Source organism: Ciona robusta, chromosome 11 (assembly GCF_009617815.1).
Source record: "Ciona robusta chromosome 11, ASM961781v2".
Taxonomy (NCBI): domain Eukaryota; kingdom Metazoa; phylum Chordata; class Ascidiacea; order Phlebobranchia; family Cionidae; genus Ciona; species Ciona robusta.
The window spans coordinates 6,613,638-6,627,809 of record NC_143245.1 but is presented as its reverse complement, the minus strand read 5'-3'; the positions used below and the strand labels follow the sequence as shown (position 1 = coordinate 6,627,809).

Below are 14,172 nucleotides of genomic sequence, written 5' to 3'. Positions count from 1 at the left end.
GTAAATGTATTAAACTTGTTTATGCTCGCCTGGCTGCTAACGACAGTATACGACGCTTTCACTGAAAAATGTACACACCAGAACAGTGCCAATGTTTAATAATGTATTTCACAACAACAAGCAGTGTTAAAAGTAAAACATAAAAGTATCTACTAATGGGGGCCTTGATGTAAAGAGCAAAATATGTTATGAATAAAACAAATCTTTATTAAATGATTTTTCGCTGACATGTGTAAAATGGATGATAAAATCCAGATTTTTTTTCATAACATAGTGCAGTTTTATTAATATGTATGATGTATAATATAGCATATAATATTTGTATAAATGTTTATTAGTATAAATGTAAAATAGAGTATAAAGCATGTATAAATGCAATCTGTTAAATGTTTGTTAAATTAAAAGTAAATTTATATAACAATCGATAGTATGCCCTATACCAAAGTTATAAAAACTGAATATCTATATCTTAATGTTACTATATGTATTTCAAGTTCACCATGCAATAACAATATACACAAAGCCCTTTATTCAATAGTTGTAATGCATATTTCGGTAAAAGGTTAATTTCCATCATTAAGAATTACAAAACCATATATTTCAACCTAAAACTGAAATGGTAGAAACATTAATAGCAAATATGGCTATCTGATTCTCAACTTCTTGTTTTAGAACGTTGTTTGAAGCTTTTGGGTTGTTTTGTATAAACGCTGTGATGTTAGCTATACATTGTTTCTGTAACAAAGTGTAGTTAGGTAAAACTTCTATTAATTTTGACCTATTATTGTATCATAACATTAGATTATTATTGTATCATAACATTAGATTCTCTAATATAAATTAGTAGGTAAATAAATTAAATTGTGTTTTTATAATGGTTTTTACTTTTTAGGATCGCTGGTACCATTGTGGGTCAATGTCATTCGGCAAGAAACTTAAAAACAATTGTTCCAACCCAGTGGTTCCTTATGGACTTATGGGTTGTCTTTCTTAGCTATACATAAATTGTAAATGTCCTTCTAAAATAATAGAATTATATACGACTGTCGGAGGTAAATTATTAGCGGGCACTCAGTGAAAGAAACAGAACATCTATGTTATGATAACTGTTGTTACCCAACTGCACAAGATAAATAAGTTACACTTATTCATTTAACAGACTTACTTTGTATTCCATAATCTTACGTTTACCAGTAACTCGTTGATACAATTCGTTTCCAATCCGTGCAGTTGCGATCATGCGATAAATTGAATGGCCTTCATCCTGGAGTGAGGCTCTCAGTGCAATCTAATGAGAAGGAAAAAAATGTATGCTGCTGTAGGTAAGTTGTTAGTGTTATACCAAATCCTAAGCAGACCCAAGGTGTATAAGACAGTACACAAATGGTATTACGACTGTTGTTGCGAAGGTAAAGAAGTTACAATACTTTACCAAAGTCATTTAAAATTAAAGTATGCAAACTTTTCAGTGTGCTCGCTGCTAGTGCTAAGTGGTTTAAGGTGCTACTTTTAGGCAATACAATACGCTCCTTATACCTGCTGCAATAACTCCATGTTATTTTCCAATGCTTTATCATCAGTTATTGATTTAAGCAAGCCTGCCATGTTGTCAATGTATATATAACACCTTGGTTTAATAATCAAATCTAAGGCTGTAAAATATAAGATACTAAACTGTTTGTACTTTTATTGTATAGTGCCTTTAAAATAACTTTTCGTGTTTAAAACATTTAGGTTGTTACAGTGTTAAGTATGCTCTAAAAAAATGTGTGCAATTAAATATATAAATGGTTTTTAAAATATTCCAGTACGCCCATCGTATAGCAAAACATCACAGTCACATGACCAAAACAAATGCATCATTCTGCCAGAAATTATTGCAGTGTTTCCGTACAAATTTTAGATCAATAGATTTGATCCTAGAATAGGAAAATATGTAGAGAAATATTCATCAATAGAATTTCGTGAATGTATTTATACAATCATGAGTAAACGTTTTAAAAAAATATGTATTTGTAATTTTAAAATGTTTTAGTACAAGTTTCAATTAAAGAATGGAGCTTACATTATTAACGTTAGAACTTGCGATTGAAACGGATTAAACTGAATACACAATTATTAAGACCAACCGATCAAACCGTAAAACGCTGTATCATATATACCAACCACAATACCAAGAAAAGTTACAGAACTTTTTTGAAATCTGCAGGTGAGCTGTTTTTATCAACGCTACACTAATATACGCCATACAGTCGAAATGCATTCAACTTTACAAACATAGCTGCACAATATATGAGAGGTGTGCAAAAATGAACACCCGTGTTCCAACGACTGTCGTTTCCCCGCAATGCTAGGATAGGTAAAATTCATATATACATTCTTTCAAACACACGGTGGCGCTGTAGATCTACATGTTAAAATGTTAAACTTTTTCTTCTCGTATTGAACTACACAGACTAACACTAACGGTACTTTGGGTGAATTAATAACGAGATATTTTGGGTGAATTAATTAAAATACCAAAAACGGTGTCGTGTATAATATTATGAAAATTACTACGTAGAAAAACGAAAATAAACTGCTAATTCAACTTTGATTTAGGAAGTATTTTATAAAGTTTCAATTAAAAGATAAATTGATTACCAAATTAAAAAGTGAAATAAATATCGAATTAAATATGTATAATATTATTACCATGACAAAATATAAAATAAGTAATTACACAAAATAAGTGGCGCTTTTTGTTTTTGGAAAATTTATACCAATTGAACAAATATTAAAATGGTCATATTTATTTAATATTTTATTTTAACAAAAAGAAATTTACGCTCATTGTCATAAAAAATGTATTTAGACTTTTTGCACAGTTTGCCAAATTACGGAGATATATTAGAAAGAGTGGTCGTAATCTCCCTTATTCAAATATTACTGACAATGTGGGCTTGTTTACAGTTATGGGTTTACTCAGTCACGGGGGTGCTAATCAAAGGTATGTCGAGTTGTTTTCTTTCCGAAATGAACTACCGTTCCACCTTCACTGCACGCGATATCCCCTTACCTTGCTTTTAATTCTATGACGAGTCTGACCTGAAATACATGCATTTTTCAGAATGAAAAAAAACAGTATTTTTTCCGCTGACGACAACCAGCATGCAAGCGAAATGATCCCTGAAATGTTCCCAAAATCCCCGCATTTTTTAAACCCACGCACCTATATTTGTCGATCACTTTTCCGCATTAAGTAAAAGTTTAACTAAAAGGGTTAAAGGTAATATGCAAAAACATATTTTCTTTGCAACAAGCAAAATACTGTTTAAAAGGGTGTACGTATAATTGTACATATTTGTTGGTCATACTGTTGTGACATAGCAAGTGAACCGTGCTGCGAGAATTCCTAATTTCTTATATACGCTTGAGAGTAACACTCACTGACGACATAGTTCTGTGGGGTGAAATGGGACATCTTGGCACAAAAAATTGAAATATTCTTATCGTGTCTTAAACAACGGTCAGTAGAACTCGTAAGAATACGGTTATATACTTTTTTGAATGTTCTTTGTTTACTACCGAATGAGATGAAAAAGTATATTGAAAATGTGTCATATATCTTCTCCCCTTAGGGTCGTCTCCACCTCCAAACTCAAACATAAAATCAAATCCACGCATTTTAACAATTGTGTTTACGCAAAAGCACATATTATAAATGCGTATAAAATTTAGATTCTGGCCAAATTCCAAAATATAAACGATTGTTTTTACAGATTTCAATTGATGGTAAACAAGTTACTGCATATTTATATCAGTATATCTAGTGGTGAGTTTATGGCGAGCTACCAATTACATACACGCGTATAAAAGTTAATGTATGTTCAATTCATCGAATTGAAATCCAATAAATATTCCAATACGCGGTTTAGAAATATAGTTTTATAATAAATGACATCACTTCATCTGGACCACCTACAATGCTACGTGTTGACAGGTAGTGTTATATCGGTATTTGGCGTCGCGTAGTCTGTAGTTTAAAAAACTCATGTACGCTTAATTGGCCATACAAATATAGTAGGTTGGGGTAAAATGGGACATCTTTTCGTACTATTTTTTGTCTAATATTAAACAAATATATATATTAATTTAATATTAAACAAAGAACATTTTAAAAATTATAAAACCGTATGCTTACGACTCCGATAGACCGTTGTTATTTGTTTAAAACACGATCAGGATATTTGAAAATTATGTGCTAAAGGTGTCCCATCTTATATTGTATAATTGAAAAGATGGAATCACAAAAAAATGACAGAAGGAGTAACATGTTCAACTTTCTTATTCTTTAAACTTAGTTTAATTATTAAAAAAAGTAAAATTGTGAACATAACTAAGCCTGGAGTAAAAGTCTCTTTTATACAAGTCACAATAATGGCTGCCGAAAATTTCGGGTTTTTGCTATATCCAAACGTGTTGTTCTGGTCGCAAAAGCAACAATGCTACCACGTAGATATATGCTTGATGTGGTATAGGGCTGGCGTCTGCGGTTGACGTCAGAAACTAATCATATTTTCCACCCGCTTTAAAGTTACCTATTGAAAGTTCGTGTACCGTAATATTCCTCCGTAAGATGGATTCAGTGTTATAGGCTCATTTCCGTTATCAATATATTGTGGGCGTATAGGGAAATTTCGCTACTTATAGATCGAAGATCAAAGTAATTACAGCACAAAATGAAAATATTATAACTCCGAATTAACCGGTTTTCTTAGTTTTTATTCGGCCTGTTTTATATAGTGTGGGCTAAGATAAGAAGTTATTAGTACCTCGTACCTACAACCTATATTTTATTGTATTTTCAACAATTAAGAACGCAATTATGAGGCTACGGTTATATAGTTATGTATTTTTGTTTACTACAAAAAGGACAATAAAAAATTGAAACCCATCTTACCCACCCTGCTGTACGTATTAAGGTATTCAATCTAGAGCAAAACTGCCCTAAGTAATTGTTTATTTTTTATGTTTGGCATTTATGCATATACTATAACTAGCATATTATTGTTTTAATGCTGTTAACGAATCGTTGACCGCATTTGCAGGAAAACGTGATTTACAAAAATGGATTTACGCCGAAACATTTCGCAATAAAAATCAAATCCAAGTTTGCGTGAGAACATACACATATTTAAGTCTGTGTAGGCAGATTCTGATGTATATTTCGTGCCCTATATCTGTATTAATCTCATAATGAAATACCCAACATAAAATTGATAGGAAAAAACAACAGTTACGAAAGAACGAATGGCAATTTATTTAATCTACCCGAATAGTACCTTACACATAAATGTGGTTATTACGAAAGGCGAACCCGAAAACACATATTATAGAAGTACGTCAGGCAATTCAAAATCTGTACAAAAAAAGCTTTTCGGTCCAAATTATTGACAATGTGCGTCAGAGCATACGTCAAGGTACGCCACGCGTCGGTGCGCAATCATTACGCAGTATCTGGTAATCTGCAAGGCGTAAATAGAGGCTATATGTTGCTAAAAATTCACCCTTAATCTACATATACATAATATAATATGAATATCTTTGTTATCAATTGTACTTCTTATACCGCAGCAAAAAATAAAGGGAAACCGCATGCTTAACGCGAGTTACCATATATGTAACTGCGGGTAACTGTTTTTTTTTTGTACGGCTAGCAATTAAAACACCCTATTGGTGACCAGCACTGGGTTAAAGCAATGGATGTTAAGTGTTTTGCCCAATGACACGTATGTACTCAATGAGTTTAATACTATGTTTGCGCCAAAACAAACCTGTTCCCATAACAAATAATTGTTCAAATATTATAAACTGGTGTAATACCCGGTTTCAAATTAAACACTGATTTAAACCTTGGGAAAACATTAACGTTTATGATAAAATATAACAAAAGTGCCGAAGTACAATCTGTTGTTACTTAATAAAAGGTTTCAACTTTCAATTTATTGTTTACATACAGGGTATATATACACAATACTTTAGTAGGTAAACGGTACTGCAACTTCTTAGGTTTCAAATAATACATTTTAGCTTTTAGAAACGAAAATTAAATGTATTTTATCTTTTAAAAAATTAAAGTATAAATGTGTTATATTTTTTGGACTGTTGGCAATTGCCTTTAAGCTGCCATTTTAAACCAATGCGATCACCGTATATGACGAAATGTATTGTGCGACAGACCCGCAATCTTATACGCCTTTATTTCGCAAAAGCGCGAAAGATTCCCATGACATTATCTGTCCTAATAAGCGGTTATTACAACAAACGAAAAAGGCGGTATATTATATGTCAGTACATAGAGACCATGGCATAACAATATAAAAGTAATTAGAATGAGAAAAAAATATCACACCACGAAAGAGCTGGTTTTTTCAGTATAAAAGTCGCAACTGGTTTCGATGAAACTAGTCGCGAAAGTTTATGCACATATAGTTTTCCACCTTAGCAGTATAGGGTCTTCTTATCCCTTTGTAAACAGTCAGAAAAATACGTTTTTATAAGTTCCATGCGTGTATTTATGACACTTTGATTGCGCGTTATACGGTAATGGTATAGGCTGAGGTAAAATGGTCCGTATTCTATTTTATCGTCTCATTTGGTAGTAAACCAAAAGTTTTGCAGAATTATAAAAAAAAAAACGTATTAATTGTTAAAAACACAATTAGGAAATATGAGATACTATGCGCTAACGGCAAACTCATCTTACCCCACAGTACTATACTTTTTTGCAATAGGAAATTTTATACTGCGGCAGAGTCAAACGAATATTGGTATAAATTGAGAGCTTCAGGTTCGCTATGAAATTGTTGGTTTTGATTCTCTCTTTTCTTGCGACAGTGCTAAGTTCCAATGGACAAAAGTTTGTGTAAGTAAATGTTTAGCCAAACTAAAATTACGCATCCGCCTTCTTATACATTAGACATTTGGCATGGATAGTTTTTAATTCGTTTTGTTCTGCTTCATTCACCCGTACACGATTACGAATTATCTGGTATGCCACGGCATGTCACGTTACGTTCTGTTTAATTTTTTTTTAAACTTCGTAAAACCGTTTTTTTCCTTACAGAAAAGTTGACACCAGTTCCCCGGTCGATCTGACTTTGATCCCAGGCTCCAAGGGTAAGGTAGTTGTCAGCGCCGCCATGCAGAAATTAGATTTGGTTCGCGGATTCGAAAACGATTTTAATCTGATGTCCAGAATCGCGTGGGTGGAATCAAATTTGGGAGAAAAAAACAATCTCTCGGCCGGTGGCATTTGGCAGGTATTAACATTTGTATATTTTTCTGTTTTGCTGATAATTCCTTTCCGTTTGTTATTTTATTTAATCTTACGTTCAATACTGTATACTCGAATAAATAAATCAAATGGTATGTTATGTTATTATTATGCAAACATCGAGTACCAAAAAAGAGGTATAGTAGGGTGGGGGAAGATGGGACACCTTTAGCACATAATATCCAAATATCCTGATCGTTTTTTAAACAATTAACAGGGGTCTATTGAAGTTTCAAAGATACGGTTTTATAATACTTTGAGTTTTCTTTGTTTACTACCAAATGGGACGACAAATTAGAATAAAAATGTGTCCCATCTTTCCCCACCCAACTCTACGACTTTTGAGTATAATCTCTGCAAATAGTAAAAATCGTTTTTTCCTTTTTATTTAATATCTTAAGTCGCAAAACTGAACACTTAATAAAACTTTATTTTCGTTTATACTCTTTTTTCTAAATTTTACGTTGTTTTAGATATCTCCTCATATAAAGTCAACTTTACGTGGAAAACTCAGTTCAGAGGTACAACAGCTTATAACCAGAGCTAACTGTGTTTTGGGTCAACCGAATACTGATTTTTCAAACTCAGATTTCAGGTAATATATAAAGTTTCTGGGTCCGTATATAACCGCGCACATTTTTAATACTGTTGGGTAAGATGGTTACCGTTAGTGCAATATCCAACGTTTTCTAATCTTGGTTTGTAACAATTAATAACGCTCATTTTGAGTGGTGTGAATACAGACATATAATTCTGTAAATTTATTTTTACCACAAAATGCAAATCATGTACCATCTTGCCACAGCCTAACTATTAGTGCCTCAAAAAATGAATCCTGGTTCAAAATTACTCACACACACAAATATGTCACACAGTTCTCCAATTCGTTCCGCCTTCGCCGCTCGTATCTTTATCCAACAGCATTTGGGATCTTCTGGCATCCCTTTAACGATTTCCCAACAAGCTAGATGGTGGAGTACGGTGTACCATCCCGGTGGCAACGCCTCCAAGTTTATGGAGTTTGCTTCGAAAACTACGAATAGCACATGTAATGGATATTGTAATAAAAACCTAATCTCATAACATGAATTTTATTAATTACACACTAAGTTACACAAGTGGTAACTAACACGTAAGCGGGCACGTTGTGTGTGAAACAGAACACTCGTGTTATGAAGACGTTCGTTTACCCGCCATTACGAGAGGATAAATAAGTAACATTAATTCAAACAGAACATTCTTGTTATAACGACTATCATTTTCCGCCACGCGAGGATAAACTAGTAACATTCATTCATTCATTCATTCATTCATTCATTCATTCATTCATTTCCACAGCTTGTGGACATCATAAACTTGACATCTGGTTTGTCCTTGACGGTAGTGGAAGTGTCGGCAGCCGCGACTTTAACACGAGCTTGCATTTTCTCGTCAACTTGGTTAAAGCATTCAAGATCGGACCTCACGACACCCGTGTTGGATTTTCAGTCTATGCATCAAGATCTGAAATACACAGCCGTTTCAATCAACAAATGTCTTTCCAGGCAATTGAGAAACAGATCCTTCGTGCCAAATACCCGAGAGGTAGGTTTAATTTGAATCATATAGAAAATGATTCGCGCGCCTGCCTCCGATCCGGTGGTTACACGGTTTAAGACTGGAAGTAAATAAGTGTGTTTTTTAACTCACAAACCACAGAGTAAGACTGCCCACTTTTTTTCTGTTGTAAGGCGGCACCATGACCGGTTTGGCATTGAATGACCTCCTGAAAAACGGATTTTTGGCACCAAATGGGGCAAGGCCTGCCTCGGAGGGCGTGCCAAGGTTTCTTGTTGTTTTGACCGATGGGAAAAGTATGGACAACGTGACTTTGCCAGCTGCCGCTGTAAGTATAACAAACTGGTAGAATATTGATTCTATTTGAAAAAGAGACTGACGATGCCATTTAGGCGAAATATATATATTTTATTAAACAATTGGTTGTTTAGGGCTTGATTTTTGTTTGTACATATTTCGTAGCAACATACAGTACATTTAGTTATATAAGACGGCTGCTGTTACTAAGTTCTAAAAGGCCAGTAGTATATACACATGAAATATGCTATATTTCCTAATCGTCCCTTTTCTTATTTTTATTAAAAAACAACGTTCTTTATATCCTTAAGAATTGTCTTTGTTGTAGTGACATCCTAGGCCTAGTATTTAATTAGATGCAGAATTGATATTAATGTTCTTACAGGTTAAATCTCACGGTATAACCGTCTTTGGTGTTGGTATTGGCGGTGGAATAGATATGGCTGAAATCAGGGAAATAGCGAGCGAACCAAGCAGCAGATATGCATTCGGGCTAAGTGGCTTTGACGTTTTGGGCGTCTTGAGAGAGCGACTTTTAGCGGAAGGCTGTTTTGCAACTGCAATTATACCGGTATGTGTGCATGAAACAGCTGTGTTATAAAGATTACCTCTTTCTGGCCACGCGAGGATAATGCAAGTTACTTTCTCCGGCGCCGTGGCGTAGTGGTTAGCGCGCCTAGCTGACTGTAACCCAGAGGTAATGGGTTCAAGGCTCGACGCTGCTACAGTTGTGCGCGTATGTGTCCTTGGTCAAGACAATTAACGGCAATTGTTCCAACCCAGTGGTCACTAATGGATTGTCCAAATTATAAGCCATGCATAAAAAAGTGAAAAAAATCAAAAAAAATAATCACCTACAAAGTAACATACATGGTAACTGATAAGATGGCACGAGGTGTTAAACCCGTGTCATAACGACGGTCGTGTTCCGGCCACGCGAAGATAAAGTAAATTACATTCATTCTTTCATTACATTCATTCGTACATTTGAAATATAACATATACTTCTAAAACATGTATTTTACTCACACAGAATAACGGTGGTGTTTCTGTGCCTGTACAATCGGGACAGCGGCATTTTTCCAAGTTCAGTTTTCCATCAAGAGGATCAATTAAAATGATTTTCCGAACTCCACCTGGAGCTCAGGGAATGGTTTACGTTTGCGGCAAAGTGGCGACCCCAAACGCTGCATTACACGATGTTGGGTTCCCAATAACTGAGGTATATTTAGAACTACAAAAACAAATATGTAGTTTAATACTATTAATGCATGCTAGTGAATTTTCTTTTAAAATATTAATATTAAATATTAATTAATAAATTTTATAGTAACATTTCCGCCTTTTTACCGTATAAATGTATGCCAGCGAGTATGCTTTTTAAATATTTATCAATTAATCAATATAATTATTTTTTATGTGTTTTATAGCATTTATGTATGTACTTGCATTGGGCTACAAAAATCATTTTTAAATTTTTGCTATAGTGAGTGTGCTTTTTTATACAAGCTAGCTTACTGTTAAAAACTATGCAAGTAAACTTGTTTCAATTGTTTTTTAACAATTCTTATAAACCAGGGAACAGTCACTGTCTACCTGAACGCCCAGCTTCTAAGAGGAAGTGGTAGCCCTGGGATTGGGTGCGGAAAATTAAAGGACAGAATGGCCGTCTTCATTTCCGTAAAAAATACTGGGAAAAAAGACTTCGACTTGGATGTGACGTCAGTAACTACAGACGAACCTGTTTTACCGGTAATTATTGATTACTTTAAAAGAATAATATACATAAAAATATTTACATTAGGGTGGGGAAAGATGGGACAACTTTAGCAAACAATATCCAAATATCTTGATTGTGTTTTAAACAATTAACAATGGTCTATATGGAAATCTTGAGAATGTAGTTTTATAATTCTTTGAGTGTTCTTGGTTTATACTGCTAAATGGGACGAGAAAATATATTAAAAAGGTGTCCCATGTTCCCCCACCCTACTATATCTATAAAGTAACAGGCCTGGTAACTCTAAAGCGAGCACGAGGTGTATGGAACAGGACACCATCAGTGTTATAAGGACTGTCGTTGCCCTGTCACGCTAGGATAAATAAGTTTCGACCATTCATTTATTCATTATGGTAATTCAGTAACTTCCGTAAAAATATATTAATACTTTTATATTTAACGTGCTGTTGCTAATTCCCTTCTTTTCACTGTTCTAATAAATTTGACTATCGTTACTGTATTTGAAAAAATAAATTAAACTTATCTTATGCACAATTAGACGCCTGGGCCAAAATGCTTATACGGCTTGGCTTCTTCTAAAGACTCCAGCGGTTTGGAACCCTTCCAATGCGGTCCAAAGCAAATATGTGGTATTTATTATGGTACTGTTTCACGAGGTAAGAATTTTTAACTTTAATTTATTTCCTAGCAAACCATGATTTTTTTATACAAAAAACAGCGTTGTAAATTTTTTAAAACACAATCAGACAATGTAGGATATTGTGTGATAAAACTATCCAATCTTACCCAACAAAACTAAATAAAACATCACCATAAAAATGGCATATATATTATTTTAGATAGCGGCCCAGCTGTTCCGAGAGCTCTATGCGGGTGTATGGACGCGGATCAATGCGGGTCGAACCATTGTTTAGCAGTTGATAGCGTATTTAAAGGATACAAAGTTAAGAGTTGTGAAAAATCAACATGCTGTAACGGTTCGCTTTGTAACCAGCCAAGTTTCACCCCGGAAAATGGTTTGTGTTTTTGTAATTACATTTTCAGTTTGAAAAAATATTTTATACTCTTTTGGTGTTTTTTTTATAATTTCTTCTGAAAATTGATTTTGTTTATTTCTTTTACATTTTATTTTTTTATTTTTTTTACAGCAATGATTTTTTTATATCTTTATATATATGGCTTATTTACTAATCGTATATAATATGCAGTTACTACCCAAACCATCAGCTGTCCGGCTGTCACAAAAACCGAGTGTCGATCTGTGTTGGAGTCAGACAACACATGTCAGTTTATTAAGTGGATATTAGAAGTACATCATGTGTGGTACCCAGTATTTGAAGAATGGAGGTAATTTATCATATTATATGGTATACTGTGGGGTAAGATGGGAAATAAATAAAGAACATTTAAAAAATAATAAAACCGTATCCTCACGACTCCTACCAGTCGTTGTTAATTGTTTACACGATTAGGATATTAGGATATTATATGCTAAAAGTGTCCCGTCTTACTCTAAAAGTAGCTTTAAATTTATTACCTTTTTTTTAGACTAAAGTTTTCTTTTTATTCATGCATTTATTTAAATTGTAGGCAAAACGTGGCAGGGGTTGGCCCACCACAACCGAGCGCTCCGTGTATGCAAATCACTGTAACTTGCAAGAACGCTGGTCAGCTAAAACGTTTTAACTTATTAGATGGCTGCAGTTTGCCGTACTGTGTTGATGGGCACTGTAAGTGGAATTGTACATTATGTAATATTGTGTTTTTAGCACAGCGTATTAATAATTACTGCTAAACCATTGTGGGCGTGTATGTCTTCAAGGAAGATCTCCATCAGCAATTAATTTAATCCAATGGTTGCTTATGAGTTATCTAAATTGTCGGCCATCACATTAACAAATTCCACAAAAATTATCATAAGTTACATACGTAGTAACTCGAAAACTGGCATGAGGTGTGTGAAACAGAACACCTTTGTTAAAATGACTGTCTTTATCGGCCACGCGAGGAAAAATAAGTTTCATTCATTCATTCATTCAATAGAACCTGGCTGCTTCAAGTAATTTTTCACAGAATATATATATCAGCCGTTAACCATGCTGTGTATATACCTTTAGATACGTCTGGACCTGGACTACACGAATGGAAAGCCGCTCAACTAATATGGCAACACCAATACACGATTTGGAAGAAATCAAAAATAGTGGACAGCACCAACACCGACACCGACGTTTGCATTTAAAAAGCAAACCCTTTGTATTTTGCTTCATAGCTCTATATATTCTGTAGTTATAATAGAAACTGTTGTTTGAAACTGTAAGTTCCAAAATCCATAGCCTTCTTTTAATTTGTAAAATATTCTGCTCCTAATGTGTGTAATGTAGTATGCCAAATATGTCGCGGCATCTGAACCAAATAGGCATGACCAGCTCTCTGGCTATTTCATAGCGATAGGCGCTTAGATCCTATTTTTGGCACTTTTCCCTCTACTCTAAATTTCTTGTAGCGCAACTTTTCTTTATTTAATAAACGTCTTTCTGTAGGCTTTCATTTGTTGTTTTGTTTATTACAAACACGAGATATGGTAACGTGTTGACAGAATGTGGTTACATTGTAACGATTAGAGAATGAATAATAATCCAGTATAGCAAAATACTAAGGCTAATTCTTTGTGAAAAATATTGCAGTGTGTATAGTAATTTGTTGCCCTAATGTTATATCGCTTTATTTTAACTTATATAGCCTATTATAAAACGTATGTCTTTCATTGAGAAAAGCTATACAGTTTTTAAACCCATTGCGAAGATTTACAAATATTGATGACTTTCGAGTTCCACTTTAAATTTAACTTCAAAATACCTTACAAAGTAACTTTCTTCTTCGCACATGACCGAATATAGAAAATTGGATTTTCTCAAAGCAAAAACGTTGTATATTATATAGATACCCAACCTAATGTAACCTTTGAAACAGTGTTTCCGGGCCATATAGTTGTTGTTCCCAGCGTGCAAAGAGAAAAGTTCTGGCAACACTAGAAATTCTAATGCATTTCGTAATCAGCGTTGATTACCCTCGCTTTTTCCTGATTATTTCTCGCTTACAAACACAACCATTCTACAGAAGGTTTACAGTATACGTGGTAGTTTCGATGATGTTAGTTCTGTACCAGATATGGGATTTAAATTTAGATTAGTTAAGTGTTATTAGGCAGTAAAAGTTTGTGAACATATGATCGTATATACGGACTCTGTTAATAAAG

At 34.0% G+C, this 14,172-nt stretch overlaps 2 protein-coding genes across 4 annotated transcripts; one reads left to right on the top strand and one right to left on the bottom strand.

Moving 5' to 3' along the window:
* Window positions 1-81: 81 nt before the first annotated feature.
* Window positions 82-1,696, bottom strand: LOC149728841 (uncharacterized). The gene is made up of 3 exons (XM_089889314.1): window positions 1,537-1,696; window positions 1,166-1,288; window positions 82-735 (listed from the first exon to the last, which is right to left on the bottom strand). Exons 1-3 carry the CDS (start codon window positions 1,603-1,605, stop codon window positions 601-603), a joined length of 327 nt encoding a protein of 108 aa, XP_089745440.1. The 5' UTR covers window positions 1,606-1,696; the 3' UTR covers window positions 82-600.
* Window positions 1,225-13,463, top strand: LOC149728840 (uncharacterized). 3 transcript variants are annotated; one of them, XM_089889308.1, is made up of 15 exons: window positions 1,225-1,322; window positions 6,777-6,907; window positions 7,109-7,304; window positions 7,792-7,913; window positions 8,194-8,366; window positions 8,657-8,902; window positions 9,049-9,203; window positions 9,558-9,743; window positions 10,206-10,394; window positions 10,751-10,924; window positions 11,452-11,569; window positions 11,753-11,929; window positions 12,122-12,260; window positions 12,504-12,643; window positions 13,031-13,463. In XM_089889308.1, exons 2-15 carry the CDS (start codon window positions 6,840-6,842, stop codon window positions 13,153-13,155), a joined length of 2,208 nt encoding a protein of 735 aa, XP_089745434.1. In that variant the 5' UTR covers window positions 1,225-1,322; window positions 6,777-6,839; the 3' UTR covers window positions 13,156-13,463. The 3 variants fall into 3 exon arrangements, with proteins under 3 accessions (XP_089745434.1, XP_089745435.1, XP_089745433.1); XM_089889309.1 differs by lacking the exon at window positions 6,777-6,907 and having other exon boundaries at window positions 1,236-1,322; XM_089889307.1 differs by lacking the exon at window positions 1,225-1,322 and having other exon boundaries at window positions 6,110-6,907.
* The last annotated feature ends 709 nt before the right edge of the window (window positions 13,464-14,172 follow it).

Coding starts and splice junctions, on each gene's coding strand:
- LOC149728841 (XM_089889314.1), bottom strand. CDS start 1,605: ATGGCAGGCTTGCTTAAATCAATAACTGATGATAAAGCATTGGAAAAT. Junction 1,289..1,536: donor ACATGGAGTTATTGCAGCAG/GTATAAGGAGCG, acceptor CCTTCTCATTAG/ATTGCACTGAGAGCCTCACT. Junction 736..1,165: donor GTAAGATTATGGAATACAAA/GTAAGTCTGTTA, acceptor ACTTTGTTACAG/AAACAATGTATAGCTAACAT.
- LOC149728840 (XM_089889308.1), top strand. CDS start 6,840: ATGAAATTGTTGGTTTTGATTCTCTCTTTTCTTGCGACAGTGCTAAGT. Junction 8,903..9,048: donor TCGTGCCAAATACCCGAGAG/GTAGGTTTAATT, acceptor TTCTGTTGTAAG/GCGGCACCATGACCGGTTTG. Junction 9,744..10,205: donor TTGCAACTGCAATTATACCG/GTATGTGTGCAT, acceptor TTACTCACACAG/AATAACGGTGGTGTTTCTGT.